The 22,078-nt window shown below is 41.4% G+C and overlaps 1 protein-coding gene across 1 annotated transcript in view; it reads right to left on the reverse strand.

Annotated features, from left to right (window-relative positions):
• The window catches only part of ARPP21 (cAMP regulated phosphoprotein 21), a 103,360-nt gene extending 84,374 nt beyond the window's left edge, over positions 1-18,986 (reverse strand). Inside the window, exons 1-8 of the mRNA XM_061996391.1 lie at positions 18,965-18,986; positions 17,141-17,346; positions 16,247-16,288; positions 15,284-15,373; positions 11,068-11,218; positions 9,659-9,737; positions 8,318-8,377; positions 7,195-7,335 (exon numbers count right to left, since the gene is read on the reverse strand). Coding sequence (XP_061852375.1) covers positions 7,195-7,335; positions 8,318-8,377; positions 9,659-9,737; positions 11,068-11,218; positions 15,284-15,373; positions 16,247-16,288; positions 17,141-17,308 — 731 coding nt within the window. The 5' untranslated portion in view covers positions 17,309-17,346; positions 18,965-18,986. The remainder of the gene's footprint in view (positions 1-7,194; positions 7,336-8,317; positions 8,378-9,658; positions 9,738-11,067; positions 11,219-15,283; positions 15,374-16,246; positions 16,289-17,140; positions 17,347-18,964) is intronic.
• Positions 18,987-22,078: the final 3,092 nt, after the last annotated feature.

Genomic DNA, 22,078 nt, shown 5'->3' on the forward strand with positions numbered 1-22,078 from the left:
ATTCACTTGCTCGTACATCAGCACCTCATTTCTGAAACACCCGGACACAGAGGCGTTATTTCCCCTACTGCTGACATCCAGTTACCTCTGAGGAAAGCACAAGAGCCATTTCAGATTTCTAGATCTCCCTCCAGTGATTTGGCAGAACAAATGACCAAACAGCATCTTGATTAATGGACATTTTCCTGCTACAGCTCGGATGAGCACGCAGAGACACGAGCTCATTCCTCATGCAAGGAAGAGCTTCCCTCAACCAAATTACCTACTTGCTGTTCCACACCACACTCTTCCTGGGTAACCTCCCATGTCCCCACACTGAGCAGGTGACAATAACCTCTGAGTTTTATCAAAGCTGAAACTATTATGTGGTATGATTGGAAGGATTAAAAACAAAATCCAGTAGAAAAAGAGACGTACCATACCTTGTCTCCTGATTGATGCTTACCTAATCTTTCATTGCAGTACAGGACAGATGGAAAGTACATGTCCACCTTCATTATAAACAATTTGGTTCTGATAAATTACATTAGATGAAAATTTAATATTGGAGCTATTAGAACTGGTTCATTAACCCTAACATCTCATTTACAGACTAAGTTACTTCCAGTGTATGGCTTACACTGACTCAAGTAAGAATGAAGCCTGTATTTAAGGGTCAGATTCAACTCAAGTGGACCAAATATTCTTTTTCTTCCTTTTTGCATCTGCCATGTAAAACAGGAATGTGACTAAAAGGAGAGAATGCCTGCTCAGAAAACAGGCTGTCCTCATTCAAGCACCATTAAAATGAAGAAAATAAACACTTTCAAGAAGAAAAAAGATGCTTGGGAGGAGTAAAAAAAGCTCAGTCTCTTCCAGATGAGCACCATCAAGTGAAACGATGAATGTGCACAACCTCACATAGTGCATTTAGCAGTACAGTAGCAACTTGATGTCTGAAACAAATGCCTCTAGCACAATGGTAGACTATTACTAAAATCCCTACCAGTTATTAACAGATGCAGGCCCTGAATTAGTTCTCCAATCACCTGTCCTCCAGGTCAGCTGGGTCTCTCCTGCAATAAAAAGGCACTGCAGTGCACAAGGCAGCTCGGGCTGCTGGGAGCAGACACTACCTGCACCTCAATGTGAAATGTCTCATTCCTCTCAATGCTTTGCCAAAATGTTTTTTGGGTAGTTCCCTGCTCCTTCTTGGATGTGAAAGCCTTCCCCTGCTTGGCACACAGAGATGTGCTGCCAAGCTCTCCAGTTGAAGCAGGAAAGGTCAGAGAGAGAAGCTAAAGGCTAAAACCTCATCATCGCAGCAGTCAGTGACCGCTCCATCCTAAATACGATAACTACTGTACTTAAAAAGTGTTTTTTCTAGTCATGTTCCTAATTTAAACCCAGGCTGAAATAAACAGACTATTTCTGTATGCCAAACAAATAAAAATCGATGCAAACCAACATAATTTGTTACTTAAATGCCACATACACTACTGTGCTGCTACATAAGCTCATAGCTATTGTATGTTATTGTTTTATCTATGTTCTTACTCAGTTCTTGGTTGCATAATGTATTAGTTCATCTTAAACTGGAACAAAATGTCTCAGCCAACTACAGTGTTTTTTCCTCAGGTATACAAGCTTTCCCATTGTAGTTGCATACATCTACTGTGCATCCTTATATTTCTCCAAACGTTTGTAACATCAGATCCTGGCAACAGCAACTGTAAACCAGAGGGAAAGTATGGATATCCCCAGCTTCTGCTTATTTCTTAGTACTCAAGGAGCAACTGTTTGGTGGTGAAGATGGGAAAGAGGTAACTAAGAGTGGAAGAGTGGAATGGAGCTGACTTCACAGCCCCTTGAAGAAAAGTAATGCAAGATGCCAATGAAAAAAGATAACACCAGAAATCATGGTGTGCACGTATGTTTTCCTACATCTTGTGACTCATAAGAGCGATTCAGCTCTCATGAGATCACTCCTCTGTGTACACAGATGATAATCAAGAACAGCATAAGGTGCTTAAACACAGAGGCAAACCATTTGCCAGATACAGGGTGTGGGCAGAGTGGGGAACAACCCTAAAACTGTGCTTTAAATGCTTTGGCTGAGATTTTATTAAAGAAGATATAATTACTGAGGTACCCAGTTGTAACAACTATCATACACCTAACTGAAAAAGAGCTGTTAGAAACTGTGTGTAGAACATGTCCCATCAGCAAACAACTACTGAAAGGAACTGAAGTCTTTGCATTGAATACTTTATTCAGTCAGGGGGAAAGGCACACTTTTCTGCATGCTCTGAAGGCTGAGACGTTTGGCATCTCGAGGAAGTTTCCTTGGCACTTCAGCCTAGGGTAAAAAGCCTACAAAGTATTCCTCATTGCAATTGGCAATGTTGAGTGAATGCCATTTTACTGACATGTCTGCCATTTCACTCACAAGATCCTGCACTGGAGTTCAGATTCTTTATCTTAAGATTGCAAAAACTGGCACAAGCCCACCTCTACCAGCACAGACATTAGCTACAGAAAGGTCACTCAGTGCACACACAAGAAATCTAAAGAGAGCTTCTCTTGTGATTCAAACCACCCTTACACAGGGGAGACAGAATAACTCAGAACTACAAAGGTCTGGTGGTTATTCAAAGTATACATTGTACATTATGTCTCCTCCTGCTGAGACAGTTCAAACCCAGACTATAAGGAACCCCAGTAACACACATAACACCTTAATATTGCCCTCAGTTTTTGATCCATATCAAAGGCACCAAGAAAACCTTTCAACTGGGCCAATATAATAGTAACATTTCCATATTAACAGAGTAGGAAGAGAGCCAAAGATTACAAGGATCACAGTGCTCTTGGATAAAAATTAGTCATCCCTGAAAGTGTGAGCATTGGTGTATAACTTTCCAATAGGTAAGTTATGCCCTCAGAACGTATGAAAACGTCTAAACACAACCATTATATAGCATAAGAACTCCACCTGCTCAACTCTGATCAGCCTTGCCACTCATGCTTATATAAAAATGCACATGAATGCATGTGTGGGCTGTGGTACAGACGTGCATCATATGGGTGATGCTCTCAATCAAACAAAGAGCCTCCTCATTTCCCAAATACACTTCCACCCCTTTCATTTCTCCACCTATCTACAGATAAATGAATGACTCTGATATTATCAGTTCTAATATCAACCGTTCTGCAGAGAGCTCCCGAGTACTTCCAGTTGTTTGGCAGGAATGACAAGGGATGTACAGGTGATGTTTTGAGGTCCCTTCCAGCCCTTGAGATCCTGTGATATGTGGGGTATTTTGGCTCCAATTTGGGATGACCTGTCTGACATAACACCTCAATTCCAAACTTCGGTTTGTATCGTATTTCACTCTCTTCAGTTCCCCGTACATTTCTGGGTAACTTTAGGTGAGATGACAAGCAGACAGAGATGCCAGACAAATACACATTACAATGATGACACAAGAGCAGTTTCATAATGAACAAAGCAGACTTCACAGTCAAAAAACACCAAAAACAACGGGCAAAAAAATCCTCCCTCGTTTTCTGATCAACTTTTCTCATGTATGCTGCTGAGAACGAGGTTTCAGAACTTGGACAATTTAGTCAGGCAGGACTTTGCAAGATATGAGACCATGAAAAGTGACATTTGTTTTTCAAACTTCATCTTCTTTTTTTAACTTAGCCTTAATTTTAAAAACCATATGAAGAAAGAACCTCTTTTTAAACCTCTTTATTCTATAACGAGAGCCAGAGTACAGAGACTTAACTCGATGAAGGTTAATGAATATTTGTGTAGTTGAGGTCATCTCTGTTCTAAAATCTAATTTACAAAAAAAGAAAGCTTGAAAAGCAGCAGGATTTGTTCACATCCCAGTAACTTCTCTTTTCAAAGGCATAGTAGATTAAGCTCCACACCATAAATACACTTCAGACTGCCAAACTGTCATTATGGTCTGAGTGCATTTTTGTGAGACTCCACTGAGAGCTCACAAAAGCTGCAGAATTGCAGTCCCAGAGAGATTCAAGTCTTAATGTGTTTCCCTCCCCTTCTCTGTAAAGCAGCATGGATGACCAGATAAGCTGCAGTCTTCCTTTCAGCTGCAACTTCTTCCACAAGCACTTTCTCACATCCTAACTCCCCCCGAAGTACTCACTTCACGGGCACAGGTGCACAGAATTCACTCCATTCATGCCTTAGTCCCCTATTTGACAGACCCTACTCTGTACTGTGGCACCTCTAAGGTAGTGTTGTCACCAGATTTTCCACACCAGCCCATTCATCTCAAAGCCATTAACTCTTCTGACACTCCAAGCACCTGCAGGCATTAAGCATGGGAGGTCTCTGCTGAGCAGAAGGAAGGCCCCTCGCTGCCTGGTGCCAGGGAGCAGCTCCTCACCTGTAAGTGTGAGCAGAACTGTGACATAAACCCTCACTTGGCCAGAGAAATAAGCCACGAGGTGCTTTTTCAAGCCCACATGACAATTCCACAGCCATATGCTCTTCCCAAACAAGGGCACACACAAACACACACACACGAGAAGTCACAGCCAGTGCAGAATTTATGAGCTCTTGAGTATGCAAAAATATTCTTCCCTCTCCACAGTATGCAGCTGAAGTACTTTGGAAACCATATGCCAAAAAGAAATGATTTATTATCAAAATGCAAATCTTCAGAGACTCTGTCTACAGGGCCTCTCCATAAATTCACATAAAACTACCAAGGCTCAGGCTTACAGCAGAGCACCAACCACGCTGAACAGCGTTTTCAGCTACTCTCCAGATCCTCCAGCATTCTGGACACTGTCCAAGTAGCAATTAATAAAGTCAACACATTCCCAGTATTTGGTGTCGAATTCTGAACTGCACAAAATTGTCTCCTCAGAGTATTGAAATGCAGAACACATGAAATGACAGTGGACGCTTTCAGATGTGCAACTCAGACAATATTTGCCATGGATAATAAAATCTCACCCGCCCTCATTCATGCTGGATCATAACAATCTGTTTTCTTTCAGAGACAGGGACAGTGAAAAAGAAGCCACACACCAACATGCCACCTCCTCCAGTTATGAAAAGAAAGAGCTACTTGTACAAAGCTTCATTCTACAGCAGTGACAACACAATGTAAATGACACACTGGAGGCACCGTGATGCAATCTGAGCTTCATATAATGCAGCTACCTCCCACCAAACCACTGCAGGAGAGAAAAAATCTGCACTTTGTGCAGTGCTTAGAAAACAGCTGTACTCCCAGTCAACCCAGGGGCAAAGCCCTGTGTTTATTTCTGGAAGATCTACACAGGAATGGTGTCAGAACCCATCTGTCTGGCTCTGTGCCTCACCTCAAGCTCGCAAGACCACAGCTGAAAGGGTCATTTGATCCGTTATACCCCTGCAACGTCCTGCCCCCCACTGACCTCCCCCACAAAGATGCCAGTTCACGCCTGGTAAACAGCCTTGCTTGCTCTTTCCCACCATGCAAGAAGCCACAGCTTCATCAGAGCACTCAGATAAAGTTCTGACTGTTGAAGACAACTTCAGAGTCCTCTCCAGAAGCGCTGCGCAAGCATTTCCAGGGGCACATCCAGCACTACCCATCTCTGAGAAGGACGGCCACAAAACCAAGCAAGGCATTATCAGACAATCATGTGGCATTATCACATTATCAAGTCAACCAGGAGAAGGCAATGCTGTGGGGAGACATCCATGGCAGCTGGTGCATTTCAGAGGTGACACAGATGCAAAGGGAAAAGGGAGAGCTCTCAAGAGAGAGGAATAGGAGTGAACACCCATTTGCTGCATACACGGCCTTTTCTTATTCATACCCAAACGTAGTCCTCACACAAGGGTAGGTATTACCAGGCCCATAAGGCTAAACCTTAGAAGCCTGAGTGTTTGTTTTATCCAACTACCCTAATTCTCTGGAATTCTGAAAATCCATTAGTACACACCTTGTTCACACCTCTAAAAACACTGATGTCTAAAACCAACTACATGTTGTTTTACAGATGTCTGAGTATCACCAGAACAGCCCATGAAAAGAATCCAAAACAGATTGTCCATGACCTTGCCTTTACTTCACACACATGTAAGAGTTTTAGGGCTCTGTGAAATGACACATACCAGTGTGTTTGGCTCAGGTTTTTGACCTTGTAAACTTATGTGGTGCCTCTAACCTTGTACAGGAGAAGCTAGTAACATTGAACAAAAGATTCTCTCTGCAACTGCATCTAAGGAAATCACCTAACTGCTGGATATGTAAATGAAATAAATGCTTTTTATCTCTCCTAGGAACTGAATACAGGAAGTACACAATTCTCAGATGGGGCTTTCCTGTTTGAGTACCAGACACCTAAACTTCATTACCTAGCTGTAATTGCTTCCTCTCCATTATGCAGTTGATAGGTAAAGAGGGAGAGGAAGGCTACAGTTCCATGACGGTTAACAGACATGTGGCACTCGTCAGAACAAGTGATGCTGATGAAGCAATGACACGTGACTGCATCTTTGCTGAATTAGCCAGGGAACTTCAAATTGAGCTTTTGATAGTTTTATACAGGTTCATGGAGCAGAGCATAAAGCATGCCAGCACAAGTTTAACGTGCCAGGAATTTTGCAATGCATTTGAAAGAACTTACATCCCATAAAAAGCTCTCTGTGGGCAAAATATGACATTTGAAAAGAAAATGGAGTGTAACCAGGAGGAGGGAAGAGGAGGGAAAGGGAATGAATGGTGGCAGGTGGTGGAGGGGAACCAAATCATAAATAATGAGGCTGAGCAGAAAACAACCCTTGAAGCAGGAAGAGCCACAACAAGGGAAGAGGCATCTTCCAGATACATTTGGGTTATTTAGGGATATAGCCATATGGCATCAGGTCAAGCAAGGAGCTCACTTCAGGGGCAAAGTGGTGGCACTAAGAAATCAGGGAAAGTAACACTCTGAAATAGTGTGTTAAGTTTCTTGCAAGAGACAAATTAGGTCAATTTCTCCTTCTGCATCTTCATAGCCCTAAATGACCTCACAGTGTGAGCCCTGACCTCCCTTCCCACTCTAGAAAGTGACAACCAGTACTCTCACTCTTGCTACAGAAATGAAAACAGAAATCCAACACTCGCCACGCAGTCATGGTACAAACCAGCTCTTTTGAAAGGGAGCAAGGTAAAACACAACAGTGTTGCTACTTACATTCTTGTATTGCTGGTCTTGTTGATAATTACAGATTTCCCAGTCTGATCCACGTTGTGATCCATCCCAAAGTAAGCTGCCACTCTGTGCACTAACATCCTCTGGTAGGATGACATCTGAGGGAACTTTTTATAGTGATTACTGAGAAGAAAGAAAATGAATCACACTGATAATTACATTTCCCTCTGAGCTGCAATTAAGTGAAAATAGCAATGCATTTGATAACTCAGTGGACAGAAATCTAACCAAAAACTTCTCCTTTGTGCGTTTCCATATGAACATTTGCTACAAGAAGGCAAAAGAAAAGAGAAGGGATTTCTTTTTAGCTTAATAAATACATTTCCATGCACTACACTTGGATAAATAAAGCTCATGCTTCATGGTATCCACTGAGTATTCTGTATACTGGGAAGATCTTGTCCCCTGCATACATAGAATGGTAGAATTGTAGGGGTTGGAAGGGACCTTTAGAGATCATGCAGTCCAACTCCTCTGCTAAAGCAGGTCCATCTAGATCAGGTCACACAGGAACCTTCATGCTCACTGCACAAACAATCCTACAGACTAGCTAAGACACTGGCAACAGCTCTCTGCCTTTCTGCTGGAGGTCAGTCAGACACAGAGTGAGGCTGGAAAAACCTAATTTGGCCAATACTACTTTCTTTTCTCTTCCTGAGAAAATGCTTATTTCTCACCCGTGCCATCTCTTCCTCTGCAGCTATTCTGACTTCACCTTTAAAAGCTGCAAAAACATCTTATTATTAAGAGCCCAGGGTAGCAAGAATCCTTCCACCCCAGTTCAGTTTAATTTCCCCACACATTACGATAACACAGCACACAGGGAAACCCACGAGGCAGCGTATTTGATCACCCTCTGCACTGAAAGCCTTCGTTATATGTTTTGTGCCTAAGCAGGCAGAGCCAGCGCAATTATGATGCAATGAGCAAAAAGTTTCCATTTACATCTGCTGGACTTTGTGTGCCAAGACAGAAAAGCCTGATCTTGCAGCATGCCAGTCACAGTGCTGAGGAGAACCGTGGTCTCTACAAGCATATCCCTCCCGCGGCTCTCATTGCCACATGCGCACGTAAGTTCAGACCCCAAGCGTGGAACTCCACTTACTTGTTGTCACTAATAAAATCAATAATTTCCTGTTCCATTTTCAACAGTATCATTCTGTCCCTGTCAAAAAGAAAAGCAAGGATTTGTAGCATTGACTACCAATAGTTAGGAGACAAGAAAAGGAATATCTAAGCACGTGCAAGGCAACTTTGCAAGCGCTGCCAGTCATCTTGATTCAACACGAAACGTGCTTTGCCCTGGTGCATCTGGAGAAGATTGCAGCCTGCTTTGCTGCACCTTCACTGACACACGTGGCAGATTTAGCTCTTCCTTGAGATCAGCTACAGTACGAGAGTGCTTCCAGCCACACCAGGGTCTAATCGATGTGTTGGATAAAAAGAACTGACTGCTGCGCATAGCTTTGGTCCTTTTGGAACTTCTTTTGGGATAGAAAATGAGTCTTCCAGTTAATCCAAGTCTTTCATGACAAGAGCTACTAGCCACAGAAATTTCCAGCAGTTTTTGAGATGTATCTTGCACAAGGCAGTGAGAAGATTGGGCACATCTAATCTAGTTAGAGCACACAGTGGAGGACACAGAGAACAATGATGCAGCATTTCTCAGTCCAAATGCTCTGTTTTCAACTGGAAGGCCTCAGATGTTCCCTTTTTAACCCTCTCTTCTGCCAAAAACATTCAACAATTTCCCCAGCACATTTCCACACACACATTTTTTTTCCCCAAGCTTAACAGAATCCACCACTCCATAGTTCTTTTGAATATTCTCTTTTTGTGCAGAGAAGATGATTCAAGGACCTTCCATCATCTACACGAGAGCTCATGCAAGTTGTTAGACACCAAATCATCCCTAGTTCTACTGTAATTGCAGAATGATGTGGTACCTATTTAACAGATTCATCTGAAATGAACACTGGCAATCACAACATAGAAAAGTGGGACAGAACCTTCCTCAGACACTTAGAGGAAAATGTAATGATGAGTGTGTTGCTTGCAAATGAAAACTATGGGAATACTGAGAGCAGAATTTGGGACTGTGCACAGGATTTGAACTGTGTACAGCATTGCCAAAAGAAAGCTACTTTATATTCATTTGCCAATCTCCACCTCCGATGGCTACAACACATTGCTGTTGACACCATGCAGAGCTAGGTGCAAGAAGGTAAGGACAAAGACCATATGAAAGGCAAAATTAAACAAAGGATGACAAGATGGGAGAAAAGTTGATGACACTTCAGAGCTTTTTTGCTCAGTCAACAGCCTGCTTCCTTTACATTCTCTCCCATAACCATCTCCAGAACAAAGCACAGCATACAGTTATGGGAACTTGCAGACCACCAGCTATAATTTCAGGAGTGCCAGCTCTATGGCAGAAAATACCTACCTGGGGTTATTCTTCAATGTGTTAATGAGAAACTCATGCAAGTCTATGCCTGTGGAGTCTGTATACTCTTGACTGCAATCTGAAACATAAAAACAAACATTCCCCCAAACATTTATTTCAACAGTTACAATTAAGCTATAAATCAAACCCCACTTTCCAGTCACACTGGCAAAGCATATGCTCTGAAAGAATGCATTTATTTGGAGTTCAGCTGAGAAACATCCACCCTTGGAAGCATCAGGTGGATGTTCACGAGTCCTCTGCACTGGACACGGCACCAAAACTAGACACCGTGAGAAACTTGCTGGTCGTTTGAAAAACATTCACAAGAAACCTTCAGTACCACTCAAGACCCTGCTAGATTCTCCCTTTAAAGTATTAAATACAATTATTTAAAAGGAGAAAAGAAAAAAAAGAGAAGCTTTATTCATCAATGTCTCTTTGCATCACTTCATAAACGCTGCACAAATGGCAAAGGAGGCATCGTGCCAGTGGGAAATCTATTTGCATGAAGAGGCTGAAACGCAGTGACGGCCGAGAGTGGGTGTGTAACAGGGATGCGTGACAGCACTCTGCCTGACTCAAAAAGCACACACACATCCTCAGGCTGGTGTGAGCTGTGAGAGCTCCATTGAAGCCAACTGACAACTCACACCAGCAGCGGATCCACACCCAGTCAGGCAATGATTGTATTTGAGAAATTACGCTTCATACCATGGATGAATGTAAAGATGTGGGGTTTTAAATGCCAAATTTAGATGTAAGACCTTTTCTGGAAAACTCTCAGGAGGTGATGGTAGAATCACAGAATTGTCTGAGGCCATTTCCTCTTTTTCTATTGCTTGTCACTAGGGAGAACAAACTGACCCCCACCTCGCTACAGCTTCCTTTCAGGTAGTTGTAGAGAGCGAGAAGGTCTCCCCTGAGCCTTCTTTTTTCCAGGCTCAACAGCCCCAGATCCCTCAGCCCTTCCTCGTGGATCTGCTCCAAACAGTAGGCTGCAATGCAGGTTAAAGGTCATGGATGGATTTCCCTACAGCATTTAAGAGAAGTTCTCCAGGAGAGAGAAGAAATAGCAGAGAGGACTACTCTCTACTGCTTACATTGCACAACTGAGATGTGTGTTATTGTTAATGGGGAAGAAAAAAAGAGTGTAGAGGCTTATACTCCTTATGCAACCATACACATATATTTACACACCTAACTGTTTATACCACCACAGCTGAACATTCAGCAGAATGTTTCTTCAATTCCAAAGCCCAATGTTTGGATGAGAAACAAACCCATGCACACACCTTTCAGGTTCTGAACTCTTTCTTTCACACAAAGAAATGCATGCATGCTTATAAAAAGACACAACCCTTTCCCTAAGCAGTAATTAGAGCAATGGAATTGGTTTTTGAGTTCACCTTTTGATAACATTCTGATCTTGGATTTTTCACTGTTTTTATCTTTTTCTTTATTTTTATCCTTGTCTTTTTCTTTCTCGGAGTCATCTTTACTAGATTTATCTTCTTCTTGCAAGCTAGGAAAACTTGAGAGCTGTAGTTGGATTGATTCCTGTTGGGGAAAAAAAAAGAGACAGACAAATTTAAAGCCAGATTAAATAAGCTTCCCATGGCTTCCAACCTGAAGAGATTTGCATTACACTATGTGTAGCTAGAAAAGCTGAAGCCAGATACATTTCTTTCCTCTTTGAAGAATCATCTTTTCTTTTTTTTCCAGGATAAATAAGGACATCTGAGAAGCCAGATTCTAGCAGTATTTCTTTCCTAATAATTGAATATCATCAACTTTACCTATACTAAAGGCACTATTATGCTATGCTTCAGTAATTCTGAAAGAGGAGTGAAATAATTTTTATGTGGGCTTAAGTAATTCCACAATTTACTTAATACTACACATGTTAAATGATGAGCTTAAGCAATTCCAGAATTTACTTAGTACTACACCTGTTAAATGATGATCAATGAAAAAATACAACTTTTTCATCCTCTCACCAAAAGAACTGCAAGTTCATACGGACTGTTTTACACATGTAAGTGCAGCATCAGCGAGACTGAGCTTTCAAGCTCTGACAGAAGAGTGCCAGCAAATTATAAACTCAGTTGTATACAAAAAGGCTTACTAATTCATCAGGTACTCTAAATAGAAAGATTATATATGCAAACATGCCTTTGGCAAAAGGGGTGAAACGTGCACTGTGATTTTCAAGCAAGTTGTAGGAAGTTAACTTTTCTGAGGGCATCGCAAGCTTTATCCTGAAAAATGCAATATTTCAGAGGCCACAAGACCCTTGGAAAGCATTCTTCAGCTTTAACAAGTTCATTAAAACTGAGAATTCAAGCTGGTTTGAGTTTTCTGATTTGCTTCAAGTACTTACTTCCCACTTACAACATCAGTTTAAATTGCCTTTCATTAAGAAAACACAAGTTGTTTCCTTTTGAAGTTACTATGGCATGATTTATATATTTCAAGAAATATCGATCTGGTTGGACAAAACTGAAGGGAACATACTTCTGTGTTCAAAAGTGGCCAGAAAAATACTACATGCTTAAGCAGTGTGGAGATACACACTTGCATTAAGCTGGCACAAGGCAGTAATGCGGGTAATGCAGTTTAATACAAGAGAGTCCTGCACACCTGGTAATCTTTTTGACCTCAAGTTAATGCAAATCAAGTTCACCAATACTGGAGAAAAAACAGAGTTTCTTGAATGCCAGTAAATTCTCTTCCTTCACATTTCTTTTTTCAAGGAATACTATCATACCAAAAGCACAAAGTTTTCAAGGAAGAGGTGGGTTTTTTAAGCAGCCAGACCATTATGAATTCAAGAGAGGCTTTTAGTAATTATGGTAAATTTTAGGTTTCTGGGGTTTCTTTAAGAACTACAAATCAGCCACCACAACAAAGGCAAGACAAAATCCTAACAGAACAAGGCACCAGCATAAACATGCCACAGGAAGACTGAAATTGGTCATTTTGAAGCTCAGTCATTATTGACTTATTGTAAATTTCCAAAGTGGCACAAAAGACCAGAGATGAAAAGCACCGGGAAGAAAAAGAAACAGAGCCCTAGAGCCAAAATTTAACCTGACCTACCCTTCTTGGTTCCTCCTTCTTAGTTTTGGCTGACAGTATTAGTAAGAAACTCAATGTACAGAAGGAAAGAGCTGGAACTCTTAGTCACTGGAGGTAATGATACACAGAATGATGATTGCTAGCCTGCTCAGTTGCACTTTGAGAACTAATATTAGGCCTCGCTTTCTCTCACTTCAAATGGCTGGTTGATTTCTCACTCCAACAACAAACTTTGGGTCAACCACTGCCACAAGACTCCGAAGGCTAAGTTGGATTCCCTGCACTGTACTGAGCAGGCAACCCTGCCACCAGCTTTTCAAAACAGGAGAAAAATGTAACTGGCCATGCTGTTCCCAGGATATTCATCCTAATCCTTCACAGTGGTTGTTAAAATGCACTTATGGAAAGAAAAAAACAACCAGACTTTACACATGAGCACACAGATGAAGGTAGAGTAGATACTGTCTTACATGTAAGGTAATACTTGTTGTATCTGCACTACAAGAAACACACAGAAGGGCTGCAGGGGTGAAAGCAAGCTACTGTGTATTTGCTTAGATAGTTTTTATTGAATTTTCTCAATAATAAAATACAATGTTAATAAATACATTGATACAAGGAAAGTATAGTGAACAACAAAATAAATGCTCAAATTGCAATAATACACTTCTTGGTCAACAGTATAACATTAAAGGCAACAATTCCTTTTCAGTAAGGACAGAGTGAACCATCAAGTAAGCGTTTAAGATCAAGTAATACAGGTAAACAAGTTGGTTTTTTTTTCCCTCTACAGGAAAATGAAGGCAAGTGTTCAAATATAAATACAAACATCAAGTCTGCAGTACAATCCATACTCAGTAGTTCTGGCAATGTACCATACATTCTGTGGTAATTCATTCCCTGTGCTTTGTAAACCATTAAGATAAAATAATAAAAATAGTAACTGTAAACCAAAAATAAGCTTTTTCTCCTCTAAAGTGAAAGCAAAGCAATTTGGTTGGCACAAAACTTCCCGTATCCTTCAGCCAGTCCAAGGAGGAGCCTGCAGGTCCAGCTTTCCGTGGCAAAGCTGAGGTCAGCGAGAGCAAAAGGACAATTCCTACCTCATTAATTACACCAAGCCAATTGTGCCTTGAGGAAGCGGATGCTGAGGGCCAGGGAGGGCGTTTTACCTCTCATTACTGTTTCAATATGGTCAAGGAAACCTTTGTTGGAGCTGGTCAGAGGTGGGTAAAAGCAGAGGCTGTTGTACAATAGGAGCCTCTCCTCTGCCTGGCGTCATGGTGCGATCCGGACAGGGATTTTGCCTCAAAACCTGCCATTCTCTCTTAATACAGGTCCCGTGCAGTACATTATCAACTACTGTGCCATGCTTAATACAATCTCTTCGTATCATTCTCCTTTTCATTCCCCATTAAACAATAGAAAATACAAATGAAAGCAGAACAAAAGCCACACGTCTTGAGTAACGCAAGGGAAGCGGGAAGCGTCATACCTCACAACAGAACAACTGAGCCAAGAACCTGCTCATCTACTGCATAAGCATCATTGTAGAGCAGTAGAACATGTAGACGTCCCCCTGCTAAACAACCTGTTTTTTGGTCTTTCAGAAGAGATTTTTAAAAAAATAGAAAAGCCCCTCCATTCTTAGGAGCTAAGAGGAGAGCTGGATTCGTTTCACTTCAAGTCACTAGAGGAAATGGTGAGAAAGTACACTTAAAGGGGATTTTTTTTGTTGTTGTTCTAGTGCTAAGCTTGCAAGAAGTCCCTTGCTCAAGCTCCCTTGCACACAATCATCTCACAGATTATAGGCAGTGCTCACGACATTTTGGTTTTGCTCTTGCCAGGCAAGCAAAGAAAAGTGTTTTGAGATTTTTGCTTCTGCTTTTTGGGGTGTTTTTTGAAGTTAGTCTGCAAAGACTGTCGCCAGTGTTATCGTCCGAGGCGAGAGGTGCAGGGGACAGAACTCTACCAGCTGCTGGGAATACAACACTACCAGCACAGACAAACTCTAATACACACTGGAAAAATCTACACCACGAGTTTAGGAAACCAATGCCACTCAGCAGGAGGCATCCTTGGCACTATCAAGGTATTTAGAGAAAGAAAGACCCGTGAATTGTAGGTGAAGGGGGACACTGATATGAACTGGAGTCTCAGAGGAACCAGAAACCAGAGCATATTCGTAACCGTATCTGGTGCAGCCTCAAATGAGAGAGCCTTAGAGAAAAGAACATATTAATATTCTTTTTGGTTGTTAGTATTATTGTTTGTTTAATTTTAAAATGTGAATTCTTTTCCATTTGCTGAAATTTTCAGGGGGTCTGGAAAAAAAAGCAAACAACACCCTGTGATACAGTATAAAACTAACACTTCAAAATCAAGTGCACGCTAAACCAGATAACGTCATTACAACGTGTTCATTGTCAGATGTCATTTCTTTCCCCCAAGAAAGACACTGGGAAATGCCCAATTATGGAACAGAATCATGCAACTGAACGTGGAGGTCAACCATGCAGCTAACAACAAGGATTGCAAGTGTACCTGATTCTCATGAAGATTTTCCGCTCCCGGGCGAGGGGAGGACTCTTCACACACAGCAAGGCTCCGGACGAGTTTTCCTTTAGCTCCTGACTGAATAAGACAGAGAGAAAACAAGACAGAGAACACTGCTACTGACCTCAAGTCACATAAGCTGCTCGCATCAGCTGTCCCTAAATATCCCAAATAACTACTACCCACCCAGGCAGCAAAATCGTATTTGCCTTGGACGTGGGCAGAAAACGATTCTAAGCAACCAGCCATTTGCCACACAGGGGATGTGGTTGGTTTCTTTATGCTTTTAGCATTTCTGCTGCAGTTCACTCCTAACAGCAAAGAGCAGATAATCCAATACTGAAGGTAATCTAACACAACACTAAACTCGAAGGTTCCTTTTGCTATTTGGTTTGGGGGGTGGGTTGTTTGGGGTTTCTTTTTTCAGCCCCATCTCTTCTTCTAGTAGTATTATATACAAGGAACACAGACAAGAAAATGTGGAAGGACCTGCATTTGGAAAATTAAAGAAAAAAAAAAGGTTTTAGGGTATTTTTTAATCCTAGAAAGCTCCTTTCCCCCACTCCTCCCTTAGGGAGTTAGTCTGTCTCTGCTTCTTTCTGTCAAGATTAGTCCATTAAAATAAAACTCAAACAAAAATATTAATTACTAAAGCAAAATGAACAAGCTTTTCCCCTTCTCCATGGCACACAGAAGCACCATGATGTCTAACACAAGCACACAGTGAGTCCAGCAGCATAAAAGTATGAGCCATAAAGGGGACCCCCAACACATTTTATCTAGAGGAAGCCTTTTGCTTAAGTGAGACATGATGATGGGGTAAAGGTGAGCAAAAAAAAACCAACCCAACCACCACACAAGTGAGGAAGGGCCACCATTTCTATTTCAGGCAGGCATTTAAATTCTTTACCCTACCATGGCATGCAATTCCAAACAAAGATAGACCTTTACCTTGGATCTCTTCTTTTGTTGGTTCTGATTTGCACCTCGTTTCTGGGCACAGCAAAAAAAAAAAAGAGGAGAGAAACAGTTATCACTTCAGTGGAAAACAGCTGTGACAAGAGCATTACCAATAAATAGGCTAAATCACTCCTGAATGATTTATTTAATCAGTCACTGACTGCAAAAACAACTTCCCCAAACCCAGTCTGGAAAGCAGGGAAAACCACAAACTGTCCCTGCTCACGTTATTCATTTTAAGAACAAGTATAAGCAACAAAAACACACTGCACAGTGTTCTGTCATTTTGCATATAGTAAAAGCATAAGAAAAGGCATACTTAAGCAAATGCTCCCCCTCTCCAAACTCCTCTTAAATTGATGTCTCCCCCTTTATTTTTACATTCGATTGAGCAAAAAAGGTTTAAAACCCCCTCATCCGATAAGTCTTCTTATCAAATTACCTTCTTAGGCTTTGCATAACAACTTTTTGTTGGCAGTAACACCTACAAACCAAACCACACATTAAGTAATTATTCATTAGCATTACCTGTAAATTCATGAGATCAAGGCAGTTTTCTAAATCCCCAAAGAGGGAAAACAGTCAAATATTTCACCACGCTCTAACACAGAAATTAACTCCTCGGGAAAATTAAGAACATGGACAGCAGCCTAAAGAGCTTGAAAGGCATAACAAATAACACCATTTATTTTACAGAGATAATAGGACCCAAAATTTAAAGGGGAAAAAAAAAACCAACAAGAACTAAACACTTAGAAGAGAAATAGTCTCAAAATGATGACAGAAGAAAATAGGGGAAGAGAAGGCAATGAAAGGGATCATAGAACGGAAAAGCAACAGCAGCACATTGATATTTAATGCACCCACTCGCTATTCCTGTCTTACCTGCAGCTCTGTCTTGGCATCGCTCAGCTTCTCCTCCTTCTCCTCTATTTCTGAGCTTTCAGATTTATTAAGGATACAGTTGTCTGGGTTGGCTTCGGAGAGGGCAGCTTCCTGCTCTTTTGCAGCTTCCTCTGCTGTCTCCTGGTTCAATTTACCTTGCTCAGACATTCTTCCAGACAGAAATTAAAACAACAAGATTTGGTGACCTGAAAGGTCAAGATACCACGACACAAACACACAAGAAAACACTGGGTTGAATTTTCATTTGCTTTTTGATTCCCAAGGAAGTAAATTCATTTCCTTTGATAAACAAGCCAAAACGTGCAGCTCAAGAACAGACTGAACCAATAACACTGGTTAAGGACAGAATTGTGCCAGGTTTAACGAGGAGAGCACTGATCTTAAGAGTCTTGGTGGAGAGCAGATTTAAGGTAAGGTGCTGGGAGACTCCTCAGCCCTGCCTCTCCCAGCCCAGTCCCAGGCAGGGACAGTGAGGGATTCTGCTAGAGAGCTCAGTGGCACTAGGCAGGAAGGACCCATTGAGGCTTCAGGTGTCTGGCATCTCATCTTTATCTTTCAGATGGTAAAAAAAAAAAAGTCACACACACACACACAAAAAACCACCTCAAATAAAAGCTAAAACCAAGTGTGAGCAACAACAGTGGTTTCAGCACTCTCCCATGGGTTTTGTACACAGCACAAGCCCACAGTGCTCGGTACCAGTTGAAAAAGAAATATCTGTGTATTTGAAGAGGCAATAATTCAATATAAATATGAAAGCTCTCAGGGTCAACGTTTTCAGACATCAAACTGACAGCTCCATTATTAAAATCCTAAGCCTCTTCCCAAACCTCATGTCCCTCTCCAGCACTATGAAGATCCTGCAGGAAGCTCTTGGCAGGTATTTCTAATGAAGATAACTTAACCGAACTGCATTTGCTCTCAGCTCACAAAGGGTTGTTGTACAGAAGCTTTAAAGGCTTTTCAAAAGTTAAAGCCTATTATTATTTTCTCTCTCTCCTTTTCCAGCTCCCTCTTGAAGCCTCCCCCACTGATCAGTTGTCAAATGAGACTCATGAATAATTTAAGTTTTCCACATCCATGTGGCTTAAGAAGCATCTTCAGGAAAAACAAATGTGGTCAACAAAGGGAGTTATTTCAGAGTCTTCTGCAGTACAGTCCTGCTTCTGCCCAGTGAAACAGTGGCTACTAAGCAAAACCAAGCTTTGACACGTTCCTTTTTACAGCTTCTAATTAACATTCAACAGATCTGATTTCACTTACCTTCCTTTTCTTTTAATCTGTGTCTTAAGTGAAAAAAAAATAGGACATATCCAGTTTTTAAAGCTTGCTTCTAATGTTTGCTTTTGACACTGTAAGCAAGTAAAAGAGTAAAGCCTTTCCTACATAATCTGGGAAGCACTGTGGACTTCACAAGAAATGAAGTTACATGGCTCATAAATAAACTGGCTAGAATATGAAGCTGACAAATTAGCTCACAGCAAGCCAAGCCAAGCCTCGAGTCGCTCTCCTTCCTCCCACCACCTCCCCCAGGAAGTCCCATGGTATTGGCTATCCTGCACTTACAACTGAAACTTGAACTGCTTTGCTAAACACTCCACACATGATGAATGGCCAGACCCAAACCAGGTCTGTTAAACAGCCCCTAATTTGTTATGGATTTTCAGAAAGAAATGCACACAGGCATACACACACACACACACAAGTTCTTTATGGCCATATCACCCCCAAATCTCATCTCCATGCTTACAGTGCTCACAAAGAAAAACAACACTCAGATGTCACACCCAAGACCACATTTACCTGAAAAGCTGCTATAATCCCCACTGCCTTTCTAGTGTCTTCTGTTGCTCTTCGCTGGTTAAGTCCACACAAATGATCAATGACAATGTGAGTCCCATGTCCCCATTAACAGTTCAGAGTGCCAATCTCCATGCTGGTCCTTCAGAGAGTTGGATGGATCATAGTCAACCTGGAAAAAGACGAAAAGTAAGTAATAAAGGTAACCACCATGGTACAAGGTAAGGATGCAATAGATAGGACCAGATTTCTAACACTAATGGCCAGCTTCAAGCAAATCACTTTCACAGCTTGATCCAGCTCCACCTGTCTCAAAACTGCCTGCTTCTTCTCTAATGAAGGCTAGAGCCGGCTGTTCAAGTCATAACAGCTCCTACGCAAGGAGCTAAAATTAACAATTGCATTATGCACTGAAGATTACTCACTTCAATTTTAACCTTTTTTAGTGAATTCCAGCACTTTTCATTAAAAAAAAAAAAGAGCACATATACATATTTATACATAAGCTCATCTGTTTGCTTCAACAAAAATCAACGAGGGTATGAGGAAAAAGGAATTGCCTGCTTTTTAACTGTGGCTTCTGCTCCAATTAAAGTGTCAATAGGCAAACACTGTTGGAAAAAGAAGCTTGGTGGGTACTTTTAGGGAGTGACCTGTTTTGCTAGGGTAGTGAATCGAGACATGCATTTAACAAGCCAAATAAAAGCTGAAACGCTCAGGAATAGGAGAAGGAAGAAGTGCTATTCCCCAGACAACAGCCACCAGAAAAAAAACACCTTTGGAAGCACTGTGTGAGGAGAAGAAAGGAGATCTTCAAGTTACAGTCCAGAAAAAACAACCCTGAAGAAAGAGTTGCCTCAACAATGCGATTTACACCATTCATTCAGGATTGAGTTTGGCAGCTGAACAGCTGACCTGACAAGAAAAAAGGAGCATTTCAGGCTGAGTCAGACTGATTTACAAGCCATGTTCATGTGCCAAACTGTCTTGATAGAACAGGTCCCTCTTTTTAAGGCTTGCATATGAATCACAGTTGAAGCCATTAGTGCTAATACACAGAAACAACACGAAGGAGGAAACATGTATCATTCTACTTGGGGTGAGGGAAACAACAACAAGACTGAAAATCATCTCCCTCTAATTAGACTCCTCGTTTCTGAGACACTCTTTTAAACTGTGCATCGTTGCAAATGCTGTACAGTATGTGGGAGCACACTGCAGCTCACCATGTCAAAAGAGCCCAATTTAAAGTGCCAAAAGTGGAATAATCAAGTCCTGCTCCCTCTGGGAGCTCAATTGCACAGAGGAGACCAGCAGGCAGTTCTATAAACTACCACTGCCACTCTGCAAATTTATATACATCATGGTATCTCTTTTCCTCAAACCACTTAATAATTGGTAGAGTGTAATACAAAGTACGTCTGCACGGAGTAATAACAAAGTCAGTCTCCCCACTCACTTCTTGGGACTTCTCACAGGACAGCTTCAGAAATGTTATCCCATTGGCAAACACTGGATTGCCCATAGGAGTGGAGGAACGATAAGGAAAACTGTGACTAAGCACTCGAGCACATGTCAATGTATTCCAAGGAGGCAATACTCAAGCAGAAAAGACGGAACAAAACCTTTCCTCTGAATCACCTTCCATTAATCCTTTCCCTCACACTTAAATGGAAAAAAAACCCCAAAACAACAACCAAAACTAACCACAACCAACCAACCAAAAGAACCCTTAAGGAAATACAGCGCATTCCACTTCCACCTGGAAAACAATCAGCTGCTGCAATTAAACTGCTCCCAATCCAAGAAATAATTATCTGCACCAACACCAGGACAAAACAGAATCTTTTTTAGGATTCTTCAGTGTTAACATGTGTTGTGAATTAACCACCCATAAGGCAAGAAAATAAAGCAAAACAAAACCCAGACAACAAACCAACCAAACAAAAGGGTATCGGATCCAGCAAGTGATCTGCCAAGACTCCAATAAACGGCATTTCTGGTTTTGTCCACAGATGCTCCACACAATTTTATCACACTTTGCAAAAGGCATATTTCTTCATAAGCTGAGTTCCATCTCTGATGCCAACACCGTTTTGCATTGGCTATGCACAAAATGACCACTGAATCATAAGTTAAAACAAAACAAAACCCTTCACAAATTTCCCCAGGAAACAGAAGCAAGTGTGAAATAGGCTTACAGTTTGCAGCTACCATTTCTCAGTGCCCCAGTGATAATGTTTCTCAGGATGATTTTCTTAAAATTCCTTCATAATTGTCTTCTGGGGGAAGAAAAAAAAGCAGCAAAAAAAAGGGCAGGAAGAACTGAGACTTACAGCAGTCACCATCGAGCTCTTCACCTTCTCTCTATATATAAATTTCCTCCTCCTCCTCCACTATTAGGCAATTCACAGTGATGACTAATCATTTACATACTACCATACGTAAAACACACTTTTGGTTGTTTGGGTGGGTTTTCAAGGGACGCAGGTTTCTATAAAATACTTTAGGGAGAGTAGAAATAGCAGAAAGGAATCAGTCAGAAAACAGCCCTTAGAAGTGAGACATCCTGATTGAAAATACGTGTGTCTTTCTTGCGTGTTTGCAGGATATCTGGTTATTGAATGATGAATGCCTTTTTGTTTTTTACTATTGTCAGTCCTGCAGTGACAGCACTGCAATGGAAAAAACACACTGGATTATTCTCTTTCTTGCACATCAACAGAAATGTCAGTGATGATTTGACTGTCAAAACCTTCAGCACCGAAGTGACGCATAAGGCTGAACAAATGCACTTGAGGTTTTGATCCTCAGGTAGAAATCGCAAAGCTCGTTGCTAGGCAAAACCCACCTTTCTCATTTGCAAGTGAGTAAAGTTTCATAGGGGTGTTAGAAGTGGTCCATAGGAGTTTGCAGCAAAACATCAGCCTCTAATTCCTTAAAGCAACTTGAGCATCACACGCTACAATGCAACAGAAGATGTGTCCACCGAGCTATTTGTTGAATCATGTATTGAATGGAAAAACAACCTGTTTGTACAGAACTCATAAGCACCAGCTGATCAGCATCCACTGTGGGATGGAGATGCTGGAATTTGATTAAGCTGTTTTCTTGATG

Source organism: Colius striatus, chromosome 5, assembly GCF_028858725.1.
Source record: "Colius striatus isolate bColStr4 chromosome 5, bColStr4.1.hap1, whole genome shotgun sequence".
Lineage (NCBI taxonomy): Eukaryota > Metazoa > Chordata > Aves > Coliiformes > Coliidae > Colius > Colius striatus.